Source organism: Ambystoma mexicanum, chromosome 5p, assembly GCF_040938575.1.
Source record: "Ambystoma mexicanum isolate Mex_15411 chromosome 5p, UKY_AmexF1_1, whole genome shotgun sequence".
Classification (NCBI taxonomy): Eukaryota; Metazoa; Chordata; class Amphibia; order Caudata; family Ambystomatidae; genus Ambystoma; species Ambystoma mexicanum.
Genome location: NC_090930.1, coordinates 141,986,244 through 142,010,819, shown reverse-complemented (window position 1 = coordinate 142,010,819; position 24,576 = coordinate 141,986,244). Strand labels below are relative to the sequence as shown.

The window sequence follows — 24,576 nt, the reverse complement described above, 5'->3', positions numbered from 1 at the left end:
TTCCAGGCCTGATAAACTGAAATACAAAAAGAGTAATAAGAAGGCTAACCATAGCTTTCTTACTAGGACTTCTAATAAAAAGCCTGTGATCACAACTACTCCTAAGGAGATCTGGATAGGTGTTCTGAAAAGGCTAGGGTCTCTGTTTCAAGAGAACTCTAAATCTATGGAATCCTCTACAGAGGATCCTACTGCAAGTCCTATGTTAGTAGGGCAACCTCTAACAAAGTAAATCTAAAACTAGAATGTTAGGGAAATGGGAGCCCACACCATGCTCTACCATTTCGATAACAACTATAAAGTATTTAACCCACACTGATTCTGAGAAAGAGGTGGATAGACAAGTTACCTATCTACGCCTTCGAGGACTGGTAATCTTCAAAGCTGGTGGGAATCCAGAAAACCCAAGTCTACGGCTAAACGCCTTCTGCTGAAGACCCAATTGTAAATCCTAGTGTAAGGAGGAAAACCTCTAACAGAGGTAAAACCAGATCTCAGGAAGTGGAAGCATGTACAATGCTTTGCCTGCCACAATCACTCCAACTAACTTACCCAAGACCCAACCTGCTCTAGAGGGAGAGGTGGTGAGGAATCATGGAGATCCCCCTAGGTCTAAGGGATTTCTTTATAAAAAAAAACCTTAAGCCTAGCGTAGGTTCTGAGGTTGTCACAACTGAGGGACTGTTAGATCAGATCCCTTATACCTTAGACAAGAGGAAAGTTCCCAACAATACGTGTGGGTCATATAGTACGAATTTTAAAAAGTATCACAGCAAGGGTTACAAAAAGACTGCTGGTGGACTCAGCAAGCATTTTAACTGACTGAAACATGAGATCCATCTAGGTGAGGATTAGATCCTCCTGTTCCTTAGTCTGGGAGGGGCGAGTGTTAGATAAGATTTTAACTAAAGAGCTAAATCTATCTCACTTGTGAGAACCCAAGAACTTTTTGCCGGACTGGTAGATTATGTTTCCCTATACCTCATTGAGTTGGAACCTTTTTCCACACACATATCCTTTTACTCATTTTATGGGTATATACAGTTCTTCGATTCTGTGTTCCACTATTCAGACAAGTATCCTAGTAACAGGGTTGGTTGATTATGTGATTCCTCAACTGAGTGTCGGTGCATAACCAACAGCGTCCACTACCCTTGACTTACTGTGAAGTAATCTAAAAGTATAATGTGGTTTTACTTCCCATGAATACATGTGGCCTATACTAAATGTGTTTGATAAGGTCTGACTTGCCCAAAATTACTTTTAGGTACCCTGAAGAAGGTGTATGCTTTGGTCTGTGAACCTTCAAGCATTGTTGTGTGTTTTTAGGGTGTGTTTTTATAACATGTTTGAGACTCTATGACCAGTCTTACCCAAAGACTTAAACTTGGCCTACTTGTATTTATAATAAACCTTTATTTTTTTATAATACTTCTGGTTGTAAGTATTTCTATTGAATCCTTGGTATACTACAGGTTCGACGTACTTTCCTACAACCCTCTCTACCTCCTAACATAAGCTTGGCTGCTCCGTCTATGCTATCATAAACTCAGGTGGTACAGCCTTATATTAAGAGTGGAGTATTGCACTGTCAGTTGAATGGTTGAACTAAGCCCATAGGATAGTTTTTCGGAAGTCCAACTAACAGTCAGGGGCAAGGGAAGGGTATGAGAGTCAGGTATATGTGTTTCTATGTGGAACAATAGGCAACAGGTGTTATGAATGAATGCCATAGTCATGCTCCAATTGTGGTGCTGCCAGCATGTCGCTTCTGCTAAGGTGTCTAGTATGGAAACTGGCAGCTAATGAAGAGTTTAGAGAAGAGGTTTACCTGTAATTATGTGTTGGATATTTTAGAGGCTGAACACGGTCTGTGCAGCTCAGTATTTAATTGGGCAGTTCAAGGATAGTGACGATAGCCTAGGAGTTCAAATATTAATGTATGAGAGAAACATTTATGCCGATTTCAGATAGCAGTAGGGAGAGACAAATTCTAAGAGCTTCCCTGAAAATGGTGTGATCACTGAGCTGTAGGTTCAGAACGGCAGTGAATTTCAAGGCTTGGTTGTCTGTCCCATGATAGAAGCACGGCTCAAGTGAGAGTTTGAGAAGTGCAGGATGAGCATCTGTAATGGGTTATGGAGTGGGGGCATCATCTTAGTTCCCTTATTGCAAGTTCAATTCCCAGCCAACAATGCATGTAAGCTTTGAAGGAAATGCAGCAGGAGGCTGGATGTCAGTGAAGCATCTCCAGTGCTGGAAAGACGTGGCCAAAAGCGTCCAGATGGAGCAGTACAGTGCTGTAGTTTCTAGAGTAGATATCCTAAAGCGACTATATAGAAGGTGTTCATGTGATCCTGGCAGGAGATGGTTAGCACCCCGAAATGAGGACTTGACCTCTCTATAGTCTCAAAGCAATTCAAAGAAGTCAGAAGAACAAGTTACTCTCTTACCTGATAACGTTCTTTCAACGGGATGGTCCGACGACTTATTCCATATCTATGACAGTTATCACCACAGCTGTGCTGCTTCGGAAAATCTTTCGGCGTCTGCGTCGATGACATCGATACGCTGTCCTCCAGGGCCTCCGTCGAGCCGACGTCACCGGATGTTATAAGTAGGACGCACAACGCCTGTAGCCTCAGTTGTAGTTTTTTCCCAAGACGTGTGGCACCAATATTCTGCCAGTATGCCTTGCGGAAACGTAACTGCAATCGCATAAGAAATTCTGTAGCGGGGTAGGAAGGGAACGAGCAATATGGAATAAGTCGGACCATCCCATCGAAAGAACGTTACCAGTTAAGAGAGCAACTTGTTCTTCGAGGGGATTGGGTCCTCCGACGTATTCCATATCTATGACAGACTCCCAAAGCAGTACCAACATAAGGAGGTGGGAAAAGAATTTAGAATATACAAATTTAGAATGCCCAATCAAATTGCTGAGTAAAAGACTGCCTGGTAAAGCCCAGATCCTGCCCATGGATAGAATCTAGGGAGTAATGACGTACAAAAGTATGGACCGAAGCCCAGGTGGCTGCTTCACAGATGTTACGAATAGGAACGCCCCTCTGCAGGGCAGTAGAGGCAGCCATACCCCTAGTAGAATGGGCCCGTAAGCCTACTGGAGGGTCCTTATCCACCAAGCGGTAACATTCAGAAATTGTCAAGATAATCCATCTAGACAAAGTCTGTTTAGTAACAGCTTGTCCCAAACGCCTTCCAGCGTAACCAATAAAGAGCTCATCATCCACTCTGACCCGGGACATGCGTGAAATGTAAAAACTTAAAGCTCTCCTAGGATCTAACCTATGGAGCCTCTCCTCGTCCTTACCAGGATGCAGAGGAGGATAAAATGCTGGAAGAATGACCTTCTGGCTCAAATGAAATTCCGACAACTTTCGGAAGAAAGCAAGGACGAACTCTAAGGACAACCCTGTCCTTATGAAACACAGTGAAGGGTGGCTTAACTGACAGTGCCTGTAACTCACTCACTCTGCGAGCGGAAGTGACCGCAACTAAAAACACAGTTTTCAGGATTAACAGTCTCAAAGGACAAGAATGGAAAGGCTCAAATGGAGCACCCATTAGAAACTTGAGAACAAGGTTCAAATCCCAACCGGGCAATTGGAAAGGTGACGGAGGGAACACATTAGTGATCCCTTTCAGAAACTGAGAAATTAAAGGAATTTTAAAATAAGAACACTCCTCAGACGAGCGCTTAAATATGGACAGCGCCACCAGGTAACCTTTAATGGTACCCACTTGCAAGCCCCTGTGGGCTAAAGAAAGCAAAAAAGACAGAACCACAGGAATATCACATGAAAAAGGATCCACATTCTTAACCCTGCACCAGTCGCAGAACTTTCTCCAACGGCAACGGTATAGGGACATTGTTGCCAGCCGTCTGGCCGAAAGCAACACCTCCATCACGTCTTCAGGAAGGTCCCAATCCTTATACCTCAACCTTTCAGAAGCCAAGCGTGAAGGTTGAGGGATCTGACCTCTGGATGGAAAACCTGACCCCCCCCTCCCGTGAGAGCAGATCGTCTCGGTAGGGAAGACAACATGGAGGGCAGATGGACAAGTCGAGAAGGTCCGGGTGCCACGTCCTCCTGGCCCATGCCGGAGCAAGGAGGATCATCCGGGAACCGAACCTTCATAACCTCTGCAGCACCTGCGGGATGACAGGGACTGGAGGAAACGCGTACAGCAGTGGGAAGGACCACTCCACCACGAACGCGTCTCCCAAGGCTCCTCTCGGAGGAAATTCCTGCAAGCAGAACCTTTTGCACTTCCGGTTGACACTGGAGGCAAAGAGATCCACTTGAGGGGTCCCCAAAAGGGCGAAGATCTCCAGGAGAATCTCCTGAGCCAATTCCCACTCGTGAGAGATCGCGCTCTGCCTGCTCAGAGCGTCCGCCATCTCGTTTTCGTCTCCGGCCAGATGAACTGCCAAGATCAAAATTTCCTGCTGCATGGCCCAGAACCAGAGCTGCATCGCCTCCCTGCACAGAGGAAGTGACCCTGCCCCCCGCCCCCTTTTTGTTGAGGTAGTGCATGGCCACTGTGTTGTCCGTCAGAATCAGGACATTCTTTCCTCGCACAGTCGGCAGAAAAGCCTTCAGGGCAAGCCTGACAGCCCTCAGCTCCAACAGTTTGATATGGAGTCTGGACTCCGACGGAGACCAACGACCGCTGACTGTCAGCTCGTTGGCATGAGCTCCCCATCCCGTGAGGAACTCGTCTGTCACGTTAGTCCTCTCCGGCCGGGTAGCCAAAACGAAGCCGCCCTTATCAGACTGCCTTCGACGGCCCACCACAGAAGGTCCTGGGTGACCGAGGGTGGCACCTGAACGGGGTCCGACATCCTGCCGGAGGACTGACCAGAGGAGCTTGAGAGCCCATTGCAGAGCCCATCCGCAACCTGGCCTCGGGCCCCAGAAGAATGCAGGATACCATGAGGCCGAGCAACCTCAAGAACTCGAACGTTGGGAGACTCTGGGCATGTTGAAACTTGTGCACCATCTGCTGAATGTGGTGAGCCCTCACCTGAGGAGGATAAACACTGCCCGAGGGACGTGTTGAGCACTGCCCCGATGTACTGGAGCCGCTGAGTTGGCGTCAAGTGAGACTTCTTTAAGTTCAAGGAGAAGCCCAGCTTGTGAAGGGAGTGGCAGGTGACGGACAGATGATCCAGGACTTGCTCGAGAGAGCACGCCCTGATCAACCAATCATCCAGGTAGGGGTAGACGTGAATCCCACCTTTCCTGAGATACGATGCCACCACCACCATGAGCTTGGTAAAGACCCTCGGGCGGAGGTCAATCAGAATGACAGGACCCGAAACTGAAAGTGCGAGTCACCAACCGCGAACCTCAGGTACTTCTTGTGCTTGGGATGGATCGGCACATGAAAATAAGCGTCCTTGAGGTCTAGAGACACCAACCAGTCCTGAAGTTGAAGGGCCTGGAGGACTTGAGAAAGAGTAACCATCTTGAACTTGTCCTTCCTGAGGAGCTTGTTCAAACCGTGCAAGTCTATGATGGGTCTCAATCCCCTGTCTTTCTTCGAAATCAAAATATAAGGGGAATACCATCCTTTGTTCCTCTCCGCTACAGGCACCAGTTCTATGCCGCCTTTCTCCAGCAGGGATTGTATTTCCTGCACAAGGAGCGGATCCGGACTCTTCAAAGAGAGATTCCCCGGTGGATTGTCTTGAGGCCTCTGCCGGAAAGGAAGACAGTAGCCGTGGGCTATGATCTCCAGAACCCACACATCTGAAGTAATGGCACGCCATTCTACAAGATGCTGCGCCTTCCCCAAAACGGCGAAGCATGGGCCTCATGAATGTGCTGAAGCGGCTGCGGCAGTTCCTGAGGGCAAAGAGGCAACTGCTCGAGCGGCCTTGGCACCTCGAGTACCTGGTTTTCCACCTCTGGCACTACTACGGTTGCCCCTTTGACTTGCAGCTCCTCTCGATTTACTAAAGGACGAGTAATATCGAAAGGAACCTCCCCTCCATTGCTGTCCCCTAGGACGAAAAGACGTAGGATGGCGAACTGCAGCGCCCAACAACTTCGCTGCAGCTTTGGAGGTCTGCAACCTCTCAAGACTCTCGTCAGCCTTGCTGCCAAAAAGATGTTCACCATCAAAGGGCATGTTGAGGAGCCGGGCTTGCACATCAGGAGCAAACCTCGACTTCTGCAACCACGCAAACCTGCGTATTATGGTGCTCGCCGCCATGGACCGGCTGACGCAATCAACCATGTCCAGACCTGACTGAACGGATTCACACATGGCATCCTTGCCATCCTGCACGATAGCAAGGAAACCATCCCGTTCCTCCCCTTCGAGAATATGATCAGCCACTAAGGAAACACAGTTCCACAGAGTGTGCGTGAAACGAGACAAGGCACAAACTGAGTTGGCAGCCTGAAGCGCCATACCCCCAGAAGAAAACACCTTCGCCCAACCATCAAAACGTTTGTCGTCCCTATCAGGAGGGATGATAGGGTACGACGCCTGCTTTGCGGGGGGCATAGCCGCCTGCACCACCAAACTTTCCGGAGTGGTGTGCGTGGTCAAGTAGCAGGGGTCGGCACTTCGCTTGCCGATATTTCTTCGGCAAGGACTTGCTCACTGCCGGGAGACTCTCCGGAGAAGTCCAAGCAGCAGCCACACTTCTCTGCAAGGCCATATGGAATGGCAGCACCAGGTCAGTTGGTGGACCCTTGTCGAGGATATCAGTCAGGTCATCCTGCTGAAAATCCCCAGGGGGGGCAGACCACCCCAGGTAATCCGTGACTCTCGACATCAGGCGCCGGTATGAGGACTCTGCATGCGTGCCAGGCTCGGGCCTACCAAACTCCACCTCCGGAGAGGTGTCTAGACCACTGGCGTCGTGCAACGACTGACGCAGGTCCTCAAGTTGGCTTTGACCAGAAACTAGGTCATCATGAACCTCTGCAGGAACCACACCTTCCTCAGATCCCTCATCCACCTCAGAAATATAATCCAGAGGCTGGAAGGAGGGCACAGAAAAAAGAGCAAAGACCTGTTTAGCCTTGGCCAGCGCCTTTCTGGGGGTGCCACCATGCCACAGGGCACCTCTGACAAAGCCGCCTCGAAAGGCGTCAACGCAATCGGCGTTGAGCGTGGTGCCGACAGCTTGGACGGTGTCGACATAGGCCTCGAGGGTGGAGCCCTAAGCGTGTCTCTCGACAGCCTGGGCGCCGATGACTTCCTCTGAGGTGGAGCCTCGAGAGAGTCTGTCGACGACCTCGGCGCCGCCAGCTTTGATGTCTTCCTCGAAGACTTCACAGGTTCTCGCGGTCTCGAGGGTGTCGAGGACCGGGACCTGTAACGGGCATGTCTAGAGCGACCATCCTTGTCCGACCGGGACCTCGAAGGCGCCCAGTGGTCGCAACGACCGCTCGAGCCTGAAGGCGTACGAGCAGCGTCTCCAGAACGGTCACGGCCGGCGTCTTTCGTCAGCGCAGACGGACCAGAGCCCTGCGATTGGAAAATCGCTGACATCTCCTTTCGGAAGGAATCCCATTCCTCAGGAGTGGAATGCTTGGTGGGACAAGCAACCCGCCGACAGCTGGAGTCCTCGGACGAGGACGGGGAAGGCGACCTTTGACGGCGCTTCTTGGAGTGCCTCGAAGAGGCAGAGGAACGGCGGGACCGACTCCCAGACCGAGAACCCCTGGACTCGCGACGACGATGCGGAGAGTCGCCCCTCGAAAAATCTGTTGAAAGACCAGTGTAACGCCACTTCCGGGGCTTGGCCACCTTACCGACCGACAGCAGCTTCTTCTGGCAGTCGACAGTCATCCATATCGTGGTCCTCCCCAAGGCGCCAGAGGCAAGCATTAACCCCGGACCGCGGGGTGGAAGAAGCCAAAGACGACATACAATATCAAGGAAGAAAACAGGTTAGAAGAACCGAAAGAACAGGATTCAGTAGAATCGAGGCGCACTGAGATCTCCAAAGCAAACACGTTCGCAGAAAAAAACGGAACTGAGGCTACGGGCGTCCTACTTATAACATCTGGTGACATGGGCTCGACGGAGGCCCTCGAGGACAGCGTATTGACGTCATCGACGCAGATGCCTAAAGATTTTCGGAAGCAGCACAGCTGTGGTGATTACTGTCATAGATATGGAATACGTCGGAGGACCCAATACCCTCGAATGGCACCATATATTTCCACTGCACTTCACGATTTTGGCGAGTTACAGGAGGTGCACAGGCCACAATGGCAAAGCTTGGGCAGGTTACCAACTACCACATCATTATTTTGGGCTTGTGAAGGTCAATTTTACCTAAAAGAGAATGGCTGGGGCTAGGCAATTGCCAATCAACATTTGGGTTTCCCAGTGGCAAGAACGCTAAACTTGGCCTCAAATATATGACTCTAATGTTGATCCCCAAGAGCCATGATCTTGATAGCCAATTCTACATTGGTGCTACCCAGTAGCAGGTTACGCTGTGATAAGGAAGGGTCAGGTACAGAAGTGTGACAACTGTCAACCAAATTCAATCAGATGTGGGAAGGATGGCTTAATTTTAAAGCCAAGATTACAGTGATTGTGTGTCCCCCAAGCTGACCTGCTAATAAGGCAGAGGTGTGCTACCTTTGGGTAAAAGATCATTACAGTAGGGAATGTTATCATAACCTGATACTGGATGATATCACTTTAGACTATTTCAAACCGCCGACATTTACCCCAGAACTAACTAAACGCAACAAATATTTGTTTCTGTAATAATCATATTTTTAATTATTGTTTTTTATTTACGTGTGTTTGGTTAACAAATTCAACCTTTTGCACCATCAATAATCGTTGGAGGAACACTAACAAAGTAAACCCAAAAACTGCAGAAAGAGAGGAATAGAACAATTTGTCTAGGAAGAGATGAAGGAACAAGAAAATATGATCCTACATCATAGGTCGGAAATAATCTTCACCTGTTGGCAGTTATGAAAACGGTCACCCTGTCAGATATTTTAATCCGATATCTTTGATGCGATAGGCCTTAAATGATCCAATTATTCAATTTAGCACCAATGCACATTGACCCCACTAAAAGCCTTAATTTCGGAAAGGGTGGGTGCTAAAGCAAGCCTGACGGAGGCTCAGAGGAGTTTGGGGAGTCCTAGAAACATGAAACATAGTGCACAGAACAGGGATGAGAGAGAACCTGGAGGGTTGCAGTGCTTACAAACAAGACAAGGACACTGCCAAGCACTGAGGGAGAAATAGTGGAATTGTATTATGAAAACCCTGACTCCTGTGAAAATTGAACCATATGTAATATCTGTAAAGACTTACAAAGTGGCATAGAGAACCTGCAGAGAGGCTGAGGATTGTACTGCGAGAAACTGATGAACTTTGTGGAAAGAGATCCAGAACTTGACAAACTTTTAACCTTCTACTTGGAAAAGGGAAACAAGTGTTGGGCCAGGAAGAAGTCAGAAGAGGCAATTGGTCCGGCCTCCTTTTTTCTTTAAGTTTTTCCTTAGTGGTAGGGCCAGTTAGCAATTAAGATTTGGGTGAAGGACTACCTCTTTTGTACTATGAAGAGCACCATTAATTTTTGTTTGTCAGGCAGGAAGCTTCCCTCATAGCAATAGGGTTAAATCGGCTTTCTCTTGAATAAAAACCATCGAAAGTGTTAGTACTTAGTCAGACTCCTCCTCCTGGTTCCCCACAGTCAGTTCAAGTGAACCACAAGTTTATTTTGTGATTTTCTAAAGGTTCAAAACTGCACCTTTTTCATCAACATTTTTCACCCAGCACAGTAACATGTTTTTATCCACTATCCACACAGGCTGAACAGTGCCTAGTGGCAGTTGTGAATATTCAATATGAAAATAGGCCCCTTTACTCACTGATAGGCACAATATTGGACCATTAGCATTGCACACACCACAGAATGAATTGCTGTATCTAGGCACAAATACCAGATCGTATTATTAATCTATTCAATGGTACTGGATCTTTCTCAGCCTTGGAAGATTTTAACCCTGTGCCCCAAGGTGGGCGACTGGCACATTATTTGCAGGACCCACATCAAGAAGGCCTGCACAATAGTTTAAAGGATTGTGAGATGATCAGTTTTTTAACCATATTTAAGAGATGAAGACAATCTGGTTCAGGTACCGTCCAAATCACCAAGGTATTCCAGAAGGTTTAACACTTGACAAAATCTTTACACATCTAAGGCGTCCTTCTTACCATGAGTCCTTTAACAGTCCTGTAAAATGGATCCAGTAGCAAGGCAGCAAGAGAGCAGACTTGGGCAGTGCGGTCCCACCCATCTGAGCAGTGGACTAAGACGCTAGCCTTTTCATCCTTGACTGCCTGTAAAAACAAGACAAAAAAAAAACAGTTCAGAGATACATTTTCTTTTTATGAGAATCTATTTACCTGGTAGGATAGCAGTTTAATAGCTGATACATGTACCTGCAAAGGGCATATTGGTGCTAAGACCAGCTGCCCAGATTGGTTAGGAGAAAAGACAGACTGACTAATAATAAGGGTACAAACAGGTTTTAAAGAAGTTTTAAGATCAGAAGGCCCGATATCAGACAAGGTTCAGTGGGAAGAGAATTCCACAGGGTTGCAGCTTGAACAGAAAACCATTGATACTCCCCAACACCCCATCTCTTCACTTATAAGCTAGGAACATTTACCAGTACTGAAGATGAGGATCTTCTGGCCCAATTTGGAACATAGCATGAAAAATGGTTTTGTAGAAAGCCTGACCCTCATACTGATGGACTACCCTGCATTATACAAAGATTAAAAACACACCCTTTCTTAAACCAGCATTCAATGTAATGTACGCAAAGCAGTGTTCTATGTGGTCTTTGAACAAGGCAGAGAATAAGTCTAACAAATGAGTTTTAAAGATTAGACTTTCAGGGTCCAAGGTAGGTGACTTTCTGGAGTGAAGAAAAAAATATAATCAAGGAAACAATGGACAAATTATATCTTGCAGATTTGACCGAGATAATGAGAAGTCAAGCAGCACCCCCAAGTTCTGAACCAGAGACAAAAGAGCAGGACAACGACCTAAACTGAAGGACAAAAATTAAAAATCCTGTAAACCAGAATAGAACTATCATTTATTTGGTGCCACTGAGCAGGACCTCAGTCTTTGAGGGACTACAAGTTAGATTGTTCCTGTTAATCGAGAGGGAAACCTCCTCCATGAAATGTTTAAAACATCGGCCACAGATCCCAGGCTACCACCAGTTGACCAACAAGATCAGGGAGACTTATTGAGAAAACGTTGAACATTAATAGACTGAGTGGGGCACCTACACAGGTACCCGGCACTGGGACAGATTCAAACAGTAGAAGAGTTACAGATTGTAATAGATTAGTTAGAAAAGACTACAAGATTTAGCAGTGCCATTCAACCCAAAATGGGAGAGACATCAAGGAGAATGGATGATCAATGGTATTTAAACCTATTGCGAAAATCCAACAAAACCAGGGCTCAGAGACAGTTGCTATCAATCACCATTCTAAGGTTCTTCAAGGCTGGAATAACAAGATTCAGTACTACAACTGGGGTCAATAGGTACCTGAGAGTCATCTAAAATATACGTTTTTTTCTAGGAAGTCTTGCAAATGAACAGTAAAAAATGGCTTCCAATAAAATTGTCTGGAAACAGTAGTTGTGAAATTGGCCTGAAATTGGATTACTAGGGTATAGAGAAGGCTTTTTCAGTAGTGGAATCTAAACTGCCTATTTAGGTCAACTTAGCCCAAATCCTGTGGAATGATATATGATAGAACAAAGATCAGTGTTGGAAAGTACTTCAAGAAGCGTGGAGAACAGGGGTCATGAGGTGATCATGTAGGCTGCATAGATGACATAAGTTAACAAATCTAAGAAAGTTGGTTTGCTAACTTGAACGACGAGAAAGTCATTGTAAGCAAATCTGTGTCAGTCTCACCGAGAAGAGCCAAATAAATATATCCTTCTACATTCTGAAGAATGTTTGTGAAGAAAAGAACCAGATCATCACACTGATCGAGTGTGGATGATTGAACCAGTTACTGGACTAGGATCCCAATGTTTTGTGAGGAATTGTTGAGATGGATTTCCAAAATCAAACTTTGGGGTGGATTTTGGGAGGCCAACCTATTATGGTGAACAGTGAGACACTGATCTAGTCAAACCCAATCAAGGTAAGGCTAAAATGAGTCCACACAGAACACCGCCAATCATTTCAGTTAAGACCGGCAAGTACAAAAATGCAATGATTTGTAGGTCTTTAAAATACATGCTAAGCAAAACCTCGAGGCATATATGGTCATAATGTTTTTGGAAAAGAACCTAACACTCATGGAGACAATTTACCACTTTTTGATACTAATTGAACTCAAAATGTTTCTCTACATGAGTTTATGAGAACCAATAATCCTTTTGCCATGCCAGTGTCCGTTTGGTCTATATTTTGTGCAAAGTCTTGTTCAAGGGCTTGTACTGCTGTCATCACTTGATGTGGTCACAATGTGTTTTGTTCTTGACACTGTGAATGTTATGTCAGTGCAAAAGGTGTCTCTATCTTGATTAGCATCAGGGCCATCTCAGACATCATGCAACCTGAAATTGTAATATCGCTTGATGTCAGGCCATGACATTTAGTTTCCCAACAAAAGAAAAACATTAATACTTTACCACAGGACAATATTTTAACCACAGGACCACACAGAATGCAGGGGTCGAAATTGGAATTTGTTCACCAGGAGCAAAAAAGCAGCTCCTGGGAATCGGGCATAATCAGTTGGGCAGGCGCTACCGGTGGGGAACCAGGAGCTAGTACGTAGCACACAGCAATTCTAACTTTGCGCAGTTTTGTCCATTTTAGATTATCCAATGTGCTCTGAATGTCCCTTAGGTGAGGTTTACATGGCCCAAATTGCCACAGGGGCAATAAGTAGCTCCTAGTGGTTGTTGGTTTCAAGCTAATCAGGCTCTGCTTGGTTATAACCAGGAGTTAAATAACTCCCAGCTCCTGGCAATTTCGAACCCTGGAATGTATAGTTCTTGTAATTGGAGAGACTGCTCGACTAAACACAGTGCTTTGATAGTCATGCCAATCTGGTTTACTTTTCCTTTAGCATTTTTTTGACAACCACATCACGGTTCAGTTTCAGAAACTAAATATTGGGATGCATTTATTACCCCGAGGGGAGGAGGTTGGAGGTGACTCAGGGGGACAATCCTTATGAGCAAATATTGTAACCGTTAAATGACCAAAAAGCTCAGGCAGCTGACCGGCTCAGGGATGCAGCAGAATTTTGCTGCAACTTTTCCAAGAATGCAATTATGACAGGAGGCATGCTTGAGCATCGACACAGTTAAAGTGTGAATGTATGCAGATTGGAGCACTGCGTACAGTGGAAGTATATCAACTGCAGCCTTACTCTTCAAAAGATTAAAATATGACTGACAGGGTCCCTAGAGGCCCAGTCAGGTTTTTACAGGTATCCAATTTGTTAAGATGGATTTCCAAAATGAACCCTGGGAGTGGATTTTGGGAGGCTGTCCTATAATGGTGAACAGGGAGTAACAGAGGAGTAGCCAAACTCCAACAAGGTAGGTAGCAGAGCGGCAGGGCTTCGTCTGATGAGGGGTGTGAGGGTGGTGGTCTAGGGGGACAGGGAGTCCACACAGAACACCACCAATAATTCAAGTTAGACAGATAAGTACGAACAATATACAATTATTTATTATGCCTTTCAAATACACACTAAACAAACTTTTAGTCAAATACTGTCACACACTTACTATTAAACAGATATATAGTCACCCTTAGAAGAAGTTAGAAACACATATGATATAATGACCAGTGAAACGCAGGCAAGTATTTAGATGCATGCAATAGAGTAGTAACACATTACTTATCTGTAACTATTGTTCTCCAGCATGGGTCTGGCATTGATTCACATCCTATGAATATTCCCTGTTGTCAGGTTGGGAATCCTTGGTAAAAGAAAAACAGTTTCACTTTCATTTATAAACTGTGTATCTCCTTTAAACCAATCACTGTCCTCTGGGTCATACTGCCCCCATCCAATGACAGTCCTCCCCTTAAGCCCCTCCCTCTGGCAGCCATCTTCAGATTTGAAGAAGAGCCACAGAGGGGTCGGAGGGAGGATTTGCATGTGAATCCATGCCAGACCCATGCTAGAGAACAATAGTTACAGGTAAGTAACGTGTTCCTTCTCCAGCATGGGGTCTGGCATGGATTCACATGCTCATGAACAACGAATGCATAGCAGTACAACATTACACAACCACGGGAGGTGGCAAGGCTCACCAGAAGCAATTACACTTACACCTGAAATACTCGCCTCAAGCAAACAGTTCGCGTAGCACTGCTTGGCCGACTCTGGACTCCAGCCTGGAATCACTGTTGACGCAGTAGAATTTCCTGAAGGCGTAAATGGACCTTCATGTAGCATAGCAGCCCTGCGGATGTCGAGCAGGAGCACACCAGACAGGATTGCCACTGTTGCAGCGATTGCTCCAGTGGAGTGAGCTCTCGGACGGCAGGGTAGCGGTCGGTTAGCCAATCGATGACCGTGCGTGATGCAGCCGGAAAGCCACCTTGAAATGGAATTCTTGGACAAGGCCTTCCTATGGTTCACAGAACCAAAGTTTATGAACAGCTGTGAAGTCTTTGTGCGTGTGACGTAGAACTTCAGGGCACAAGCAAAGTCCAGCGAATGCAAAGCCCTTTCCGACGGAACCTTATGCATGAAGGAGGGGTGCGTACGTAGAACCATCCTCGATTCGTGGAAAGTCAGGTATGGATGTTTGCAGGATAGGGCCTGGATCTCACCTACCCTCCTGCCAGAGGTGATGGCCACTAGGCCCCCCATGAGCCTCGTCAGGACCACAAGATCCCACGCCGGGGCAGGAGCCTTCACCGGTGGGAAGGATCTGAAAAGTCGTTTGAGAAATTCCTTGACTAGTCGATGGGACCAAAGCGACGATCTTCCTGTCGATCTGGTGTAGCGCGAGATGGCCGTCAGATGCACCTTGATGGAGGCGTGCGCCAGACTGGCCTTGGCTAAGGATAGCCAGTACGGTAGGATCTGTGGGACTGTGACCGGCACCTCATAGCGGAACACTTCCACTTGTGACCGTAGCATTTCAAGGTCGACAACGCCATGGCTTTTCCGAGGACCTCCCTGCAGTCCATTGGCAACTCGTGTCCAAGCCCTCAGGTTCAGCGATCCAGAGTCGTGTTGTAGGATTGCATCTCCTCCTCTGGTGAGAAGATCCGGGACTACCGGCAGCTTGACCAGAGGCGACACCGACAGGCTGAGAAGGTCCAGGTACCAAATCTACCTTGGTCACGCCGGGACGATGAGTATCATCCTGCATTGGCACTGTGAGTGTGCTGATGACTCATAGCAGGAGAGGCAACAGAGGAAACGCATACTTCTGGCATTTTGAATTTGCCACCATCGCAAACATTGATTTGGGGCCTGCCCCACTTGACGAAGATGTGGTCCACTCGTGGCAGGAGCGCAACTCCCTGCTGAGGAAGTCTGCAATGTGTTCTGGACTCCCGCTAGGTGAAGAGGAATGAAAAACATCTTGTGGCGCTGGGCTGTTGGACAAAAGTCCCACGCTTCCCTGGAGAGCGCCGAGGATCGAGTGCCCCAGTTTCCTGATGTAGAACATAGTGGTGGTGTTGTCCCTGAAGATCCTTACCACCTTGCCCTTCAGAGACGGAAGGCATGAATTCAGGGCACAGAACACTGCCCGTTGTTCCAGGATGTTGATATGGAGGTCCTGCTCCTCCGTCAGCCACAGGCCTCTGGCGTGCAGACGTCCGGTGTCGGCTCCCCAACCTTCCAGGGAAGACTCTGCGGTGACCATCTCCTGGTATGGAGGGTTTTGAAACCATGTGCCTCGGGCGATGCTGGAGCAGATGCCCCCACCACCTTATTGCCCGACGGAACTCGCCTAATGGTACCATCTCTGCAAAGCTTCCAGAAACCTATACCCAGCGAGCGTCCAGGAACTCCTGACGAGGTCGCATTTGCAACCTGCAAAGCCGGATGAGTTAAATGCATGACAACATCATGCAGAGCAACGACTTGATGGTCCGCACCGTGGCCATCTTCACGGACTACAGCCGCTGCAGCTTCCCTTGAATGGCCGCTATGCTCTCCTCCGAGGGCGACGCCAGACAGGACACCGCATTGAGTGTGGCTCCTAGGAACAACGCGTTCTGCGATGGTGTCACGCTGGACTTCCGATAGTTGGAGAATCCCAGATACGTCAGTAGCTGGATGGTCGTCTTGGTGTGTCCGACTGGCAGCTTCCACGAGTGGGCTCGGATGAGCCAGTCGTTGAGATACGGGTACATGTGTATACCCAGTTGACGTAAATGGGCTGTCACCGGTGCCAGGCATTTTGTCTTCAATCCAAAAGGTAGGGCCTTGAACTGGTAGTGCTGGCCCTGCACTACGAAACACAAACTTTGGATGTTTCTTGTGAATGGGGACGTGGAAATAGGCCTCCTCCAGGTCCAGCTAGGTCAAAAAGTCTCCTTCCTCCAGTTGGCCGAGCACGTGCTGCAAAGTGGTCATCCTGAACTTTTGGGACTGCCGGAAATTTGTGGCCTTCATCCATCCATATCGACGAAGGCAGACATTCCCCATCTGCCGGAACACTGTCAGCAACATCAAACGCCACTATAATGGCATGATCAGACGCAACTTCCCCCCCTCCTGGAAAAGAGCGATTACTTCCATCCTCTTATCTGGGAGGAACCCCAGAATAGGGCCCAGCTTGTACCACAGCTCCCCGTCGTACCTGGCCAGGATCGCCAGTGAGTTGGCCGCCTTGATAGTGGAAGTCGCGGTGTAAATCACCTTCCTTCCCAGAGCGTCCAACTTCTTCCCCTTGCTGTCCGGATGGACAGAGAACGGGTTAGTCGACCACTTCCTCGCGGCCACTAATACCACAGAATCTGGTGATGGTTGCGAGCTCAAGCACTTGGGTGCAGAGTCCGGCACTCTATACTTCTTCTCAAGTCTATCCTGTTTAGCAGGAGCAGTGCAAGGGTTCTTCATAAGGGCCAGGCCCACTTTCCACATGTCGTCCGGTGGGGATGCTCTAGGCAAAACCAAAGACCCGCTGTGATGATCTCCTAGTTGTCTGTAGTTGTGGCCGTATCCGTCCCAGTGTCTGGGTCCACTGGGGGAGATGGGGACCGACGCTGTTGCAGTGGCTGAAATGTGGGTGTCAGATGGCAATTCCTCTTCTTTGTTGGAGGCTGACCAGGGTCTGGGGGAACACCAGAGCCGGGCCCGGTAGGTAGCATCCTCTTCTGGATCTCCGACACCAAAGTGTGAAGGGTCGACAGAATGTCCAGAGACATCACTCGGCTGAACTGGCGGAATCGGCAAACTAGGCCCTGTGCCGTCTGTTATCCTCTTCTTCCAAATCCTCGTAGACCATGTGCAAGGACTCCTGGTCTTCGTCGTCTGTAGACGTGGCCTCCATGGCTTGAGTCACGGCCTGGGAGGGCTGTTTCAGGGCCTTCACCCTCCCCACGCCGTTGTTCCCCTCTGTGGGGCTGGAACGGGTTCTGAGCCCGTCTCCCTCCACCTTCTGGCGCACCTGCATACTTTGCCAAAGTCAATGCAGCGGTCTCTCGCCTATTGTGTAAGGATGCATTCTGTGCTGCAGGGGTTACCTTATCCGTCAAGAGAGCAGCTGCCACCAACTCTATCGTCGACAAAGTCTTAGCCTGTGCCAATTCAGCCTTCTTGGGCAGTTTGCCTTCTCCTCGGTCTGTGGCTTCTCAGACTTCTCCTGCAGCTTAGCCGAGGTAGAGGATTTCCTTTTCAAGGCGGAGCTTGATTGCCGGCTGTCAATGGAGGCAGTGGGTGATGTCAATCTCGCCCTATCCACCTTAGGACCCGCTTCCGCTGTGACCCCGGTGGACTCAGACTTGTGATCCTTGGACTTGTCTTGGTCCCCCAGGCACCCTCAAAGGACTTCGAAGACTGCTCCTTGGACCCACTGGTCCTGGGTGAGGCATGACCCTGCTTGGGGCACGGGGCAGAAGCCTTAGTGGAAAGTTACGCCGCCAGTCTACTGTGCCTGGCCCTCGTCTTCTTGGAGAAACCGAGGCATATCTTGCATTCCACCTCCTTATGGTCCAGATGCAGTTAGTAGAGGCATTGTAGGTGCTTGTCTTCCACAAACACATTCCGTAGCCTGCACTTTGCGCAGAACTTGAACAGGGACCTTCCCTCCTTCTCCTCCGTCATGGTCGGAGGGCGAGAAGAAGGCCTGATGGAATTCTGGATACTTCGACGATCTTCGCGCTTGAGGGGCGCTAGAATTGAAAGACAACCGGTCCCCGCTGTCGGCAGATGGAGAAGAGATCACACAGGCACTTTTGGAACAAAAATAGAACCTTTTTCCATCAAAAACACAAAAAAACAGAAGTAGCTCACAGAGCAAAACTTGGACTCCCAACACTGAAGCGTGCAGTAAAAAATCTGAAGATGGCTGCCAAAGGAGGGACTTAGGGAGAGGACAGTCACTGGATGGGGGCAGTATGATCCAGAGGACAGTGATCAGCGTAAAGGAGAAATACAGTTTATAAGTGAAAGTGAAACTTTCTTTTACCGAGGATTTCCAACCTGACGACGGGGAATATTCACGAGCATGTGAATCCATGTCAGACCCCATGCTGGAGAAAAGACACTTACAATAACCACAGATTAGATCCCTAAAATAATCACAGATCTAGCATTTAATGAGTCCAACCCTACGATGATTTGGGGGTTTGTGCCCTAAAGTCAACAGTTCCAAAGTTACACTTCACAGGTAGGTTGATTAAGAGATATGGACAATGCCAGTGGTTAGGATCAAAAAGGTAAGTAATGTTCAGGTAAGTAAACTGACTCAATCCCAGTCAAAAGTAAAGGCCTAGGAAGGGATCCTTAACTACGCATCCACAAACTAAAGTCAGGAAATAGTAGTTTAGGGACAGGAATGTATGCCTATTTAACCCTGTGGGGAACAGCAGGGGACAAAAACAAGTATGTTAACTTAGCCCACTTGCTTCAATTTCTTCAGAGACCACAGCCGAGGTTCCGGACACTGCTGCGGACACAGTCTTCTGTGCTTGGTTTGGTTGAGAAAGGCCCAGAGTTTGCCTGTGCAGCAGTCACTTTCGAACGCGGGATTTAGTTTCAACCAGTCGCAGTGCTTAGGAATCGGATCCAGACACCTTTGGCTGAACACCCAAACCAAGAAAAGATCAAGACCTCAGGACACCTCTAGGATGCGAAGACGACTGACTGCAACGGGAGTCACCATGGTCAGGTGGTGACAGATCTTCCATGGCCGAACAAAGGATCAAGGTCCTGCATGGCTTCCATTGATGAAAGAAGGCTGACAATGCAGGAGCAGGTACAAGTTGAAGATGTTCCAAGGACGCACTTGGAACAGCGACGGCTACAGCCAGGTAGCCCAGGAGAGAGCTTGTCAGTCCACCGGGTGGGTCAGGGACACTTTCAAAGGCTCAGCAGGATGGATCCTCGAGGAAGGGTTGAGACTGGCTGTTCCCACCACTGTGGTCGAAGCACCAACAAGGGTCTTCTTGAGATCAGGACAGAGAAGCAGGGCTGTACCAAGATCTCACTGGAGTTGTTGCTATTCAGCTGTAGGGGCTGTCCTCTGGTTGTCAACAGGCTGCTCGTCTTTGTAGAGGAATTGGCTCCAACAATAATCTGTCAAATAACTGCTGGAGCGCTACTTTCATCTAAAATCGGGTTGGAAGCACGCCAAGTGCCACTGATGGTAAGGAACAGCAACTTTCAAACTGGCAGGGACTATCCAATCATGGACAGCCACTGACGACATCTGCCTAGCAACAGTCATTCAGGCACCGCAAGGTGTACTGGGACCAGACCCCACATCCAGGGTCACACACAAACCGCCTTTTTGCCTCCGTAAGCAGCAGCTTTCCCCAGGAAAGGGCAATCCATATATGGCATTTCCTGAACAGGCAGGCAGAAGGCCAAAGAAAAATAAGGCCAACAATATTAACCATTTGCAGTAAATGCAAAAGTGCACGAGTAAAATGTAAAAAGCTGTTGAAAAATAATATCTACTGCCAGCAGCTCATCCTAGGCACACTGTAAAAAGGAACCGAAAAGCCATTACAGAAAACGTTATACAGGATACCAAACCATACTTCATTTTAGGGTGAAGTGTGCAATTGTAATACTACAAGAAATTCACTAACAGTCTCTCAGTAACTAAACTTATGAACTAATAAGTTTCCCGATAAGAAAGAGAAAAAGGACAACAAAAGTAAAGCAAAAGGCTTTACTTACCCCAAAAAAGTAAGGAACCAAAACAAAGCAAAACAAAAGGGTGTCCCATAGAAGTCTATGGGACCAAAGCAGCAAAAAGAAAGTGTTTCCCCAACACCTCTCAACCTGGATAGACCTACCTGAGAATGGCCAGAACAAGACTTACCCCAAGAGAGAAATGGTGGCGTCAGAGGGGACCCCAAACTGTGGAGCCGGGGTATTTTGTTGGTGTTCAGGTAAGGTCAGAGAGGTGGCAGTAGGAGCAAAAGAGCAGAGTGGAGATTGTCGGTTGGTGGAAGAAGTTGTGGAGCGTATATGGGAAGGAAATGTGTTGGTGGGAAGGAATGGTGTTGGTGGGAAGGAGGTGCCAAATGATGAGTGGTGCAATGGGCGAGAGGAAACACGCGAGCGACAGAAAGAATGCAGAGCCTGAGAGGGGGAGGGGGGACAGAGGAGAAAGGAGAATAATGAAGTGAGAAAAAGCTGGAGAGAAAAAATGTCCGAGCGAGCCCAACCGAGAGAGCGAGTGCGAGCGAGCGAGGAGCAGGGGGAGAGAGCGAGGAGCAGGGAGAGGAAGACACTAGCAGCGGAGAGAGCAAGACAGCACAAAGAGGGAACAGCAGAGTACTGGCAAAAGGGCGAGCCAGGGAGTGAGAGCAGCAGACAAGCAGGGAGCGCAAGACCCTAGCAGGGAGCGCAAGAAACTAGCAGGGAGCGCAAGAAACTAGCAGGCACAGCAAGAAACTAGCAGGCACAGCAAGAAACTAGCAGGCACAGCAAGAAACAGAGTACAGGCAAGAGAGTGAGCGAGGGAGCGAGAACCACTGGAGAGCCTGAGAATGAGTGGATAGAAAGCATCTGAGAGATGAATGGAGAGGGGGAAAAACAGACATATCAAAACAAAAAGAGGTGGGGGAAAGAGTAGGAAGGACCTTAGAAAATAAACCTTAGGTATTTAGAGAAGTTTATGGCCTTTAGGCAACCCCTAGAGTGAGGTATAGTTTAGACAATGGTCACCCCTAGCTGTAGCCCTGGAATTGCATGGCTTGTACCAGGGGATAAGGGAGTCTGGACTAAGGAAGCTGATTGCCCCTCCAGGGCGAGGGATACAGGTATTGCTTAGAGGTGTCTAAACAGCCCAGTAGGATTACATTATGACATTTGATCTTCTTGGTCAAAAAGTCAAAAGAAACACCCTTGAAACCTACCTTTTGCCTTTTTGTCTGTGAGCCAACCTATCATCTACCCAAGTACATATTGTTGAGTATCATGCAAATTACCACTGAGCAGGTGCAGTACCAGCCACATGTTTTCTACGTGAATCTCCCAAGCATATTTTGGACATACTTTAGATCTAGAATAATTCTTCTTAAAAATATAAATTAAAAGCAACAGAAAGATGAAAGATACGTTTAATATTGCCTATCGTTACTGTCATATGACAGATGGGTGCAGTAGTACGATTTAACCTATTGTTTAACACTAAACATAAAATACAACCAACATGGTAGGAAGCTTAAGTCACCCCCGCAAATAAGTGTAAAAGTAACACCACCACATGTGTATAATCACATTAAACTGAGGCATACACCGGCACTTGGATAAAAAAATGCTCACAAAAACACATACTTTCACTAGCATCTTAACAATATATTCACCCCAAGCAATAACTAATGTTCATGTGCTGAGTAGGAACAAGCACACAGACGAACATAAAACACTATTAACACATTAACATAAGAAAAAAGTGCTACTATATGGACATGTCTCATTTTAGAATTCCAAAAGCTGCAAATGTTTAAATAATCATTTCAGAATAAAATTTGTAATGTTTCGCTAAATGAAAGCTACCTTAGCAAGGAAGACTCCCGCATCCATAACAGCTTTGATATGCCGCAACCAACCACAGTTCTCCAGGCCTGTTAGAAAGTCGCTCATTGATGGGGCCTTCTGCTCACACACTGCAGGATTAATGCAGAAAGAACATCATTAAATATGTCCATTGATAATTTGTATTTTGTTTATTTGTATTGCACACTCGGCCCGGGGGCATCAAGGCGCATTACTTAGGGGAGGGTAACAAGGGAGGGTAAGTACAGATACATAGCATTGGCAGTATAAGTATACAAGCAATAGTGAGGATAGCAATTAAGCATATATGTACATATATACAGCAGGCAGTAGGTTAGAATTAGTGGAAGTATATACACAAGATGAAGAAGACAGTGATGTGGTAAGTTACATGTTGAAGGTGGTGTGGTCCTGCTCGATGTGTCAGCGTTCGACCTTGTTTTTAAAAACCAAATAGGAAGGTCCGGCTCTCAGTGTGGCTGGCAGTGTGTTCCATAGTTTAGCGGCAAGGACCGGGAAGCTGGAGCCCCCTGCTTTCTGCAGCATGAATCTCAGTATAGCCAATGAGTGGTCATTTGCAGATCTTAGCTGTCTGTTTGGCGTGTAGGCAGTGAAGCGATTGGCAAGGTAGATGGGAGCTTGGTTAGTTCTGGATTTGTGAGTAAGGGCAAGAGTCTTTAGAGAAATTCTAGAGGCTATGGGGAGCCAGTGTAGACTGAGTCATGTGTCAGATATGCTGGATTTTCTGGGTATGTTGAGGGCTGCCCTTATGGCGTTATTCTGAGGGATTTGAAGCTTATTATTGTTCTTTTGGCTAGTGCCAAGGAATAATGCATTACAATAGTCAATGTTCGCCATGACCAGAGTTCTGGCAAGGGTAATGTAGTTGGCAGGGGTTAGGAAGGGTCTGCATGCAGTTATCAGCTTACAGGTGTAGGCCAAAGCTGAGACAACAGCATTAGTTTGTCGTGTGAGTGACAGGGTGGAGTCACGGCAGATACCGAGCGTTTTGGTATCCGTTGAGACGTTGATAATGTTTCCGTCAATGGTGAAGGATTTGAAGGTGGGATTCAGTTAAGTCTAGTGTGGGATCCTATGAGGAGTAGCTCGGTTTTCTCATCATTTAGGCACAGCCCATGATGAGCCCTCCAGGCCTGGATGATCAAGTAGAGATCATTGAGTGCTAGAGTCGATCGCATGGTCGCCAGTAATGGGGATAAGTATCTGGGTGCCGTCAGCTTAATTAGTATATGAGACACCCAGATGGTCGAGAATATCAAAAAGGGGCTTAGTAAATACATTGTAGAGTGTTGGAGATACGCAGGAGACTTGAGGAACTCCACAGAGGACTGGTGATGGTTCGGCTGATGCGGATGGTGAGAAGACCCGCATAGTTCTGTTAGCAAGGAAGGAGGTAATCTAAGAGGTGGCTTCCTCTGAGAAGTGGGCAGCTGTTTTGAGGTGCTGGCACAGAATTTGGTGATTGACCAGATCGAAAGCTGCCGATAGGTAAAGAAGTAGGAGTAGTGCTAATTTGCCTTTATCTTTTAAGTCTTCAATTTGTGTTGCAAGGTCAATAAGGGCAGTTTCGGTGCCGTGTCTATGGCGGAATCCCGATTGCCCGAGACCCAGAAGATTGTTTGCTTCAAGGTAGGCCTGAATTTGAATATAGGCTGCCCTATCCAGGGTTTTTAGGAGGAAGGGTACCATATTTATGGGTCTGTAGTTGGCCGGATTGCTAGGATCTAAGGTGTTTTTTTTTTAATGGTATTACCCAAGCATCCTTAAGGTTATCCAGTATAATTGCCGATTTGAAGTAGGTGTAAATGAGGATGGCGATGAATGGGGCAAGTTCATGTGCAGAGTCTTTAATGATAGGTGGTGGACAAGAGTCGCCTTGACAGTTGGTAGGTTTGAGTTTTTTGATAATGTTCTCTACTTCCCAAATAGTGAGAGGCAAGAAGTTGAAAGGTTTTGGCGGGCAAGTTGAGTTAGTGTTGGGGGTGGAGTTAAATACTGAGTGAAGAGTGATGCTGCAGTTTTTTTGGTTAATTTTTGTTTGTAGGGAAGCTACTTTGTCAAGGAGGGCTTTCTGAATGTTGGAACACCAGGATGAGTGACGCAATGGTCTCGTGGAGCTATGGGCGACTAGAGTTCTTTGAGAATCTTGAAGAGTTCTTTCGTGTTAGATTTGGCTGTCAGTATGTGATTATTGTAGACATCTTTTTTGGCGAGGAGTATAGCGTCTTTGTAATTGGTTGAGGCAGAGATTAGTGATGTTTTATTGGAAACAGATGGGCTGCTTTTCCAATGAGCCTCAGCATTTCTTTT

The 24,576-nt window shown here is 47.4% G+C and overlaps 1 protein-coding gene across 1 annotated transcript in view; it reads right to left on the bottom strand.

The window, feature by feature from the left end:
- Positions 1–24,576, bottom strand: part of MTMR8 (myotubularin related protein 8) — a 710,603-nt gene that overhangs the window by 335,177 nt on the left and 350,850 nt on the right. The window contains exons 8-9 of the mRNA XM_069612538.1: positions 22,246–22,355; positions 10,246–10,371 (exon numbers count right to left, since the gene is read on the bottom strand). Of these exons, the coding sequence (XP_069468639.1) occupies positions 10,246–10,371; positions 22,246–22,355 (236 nt within the window). The remainder of the gene's footprint in view (positions 1–10,245; positions 10,372–22,245; positions 22,356–24,576) is intronic.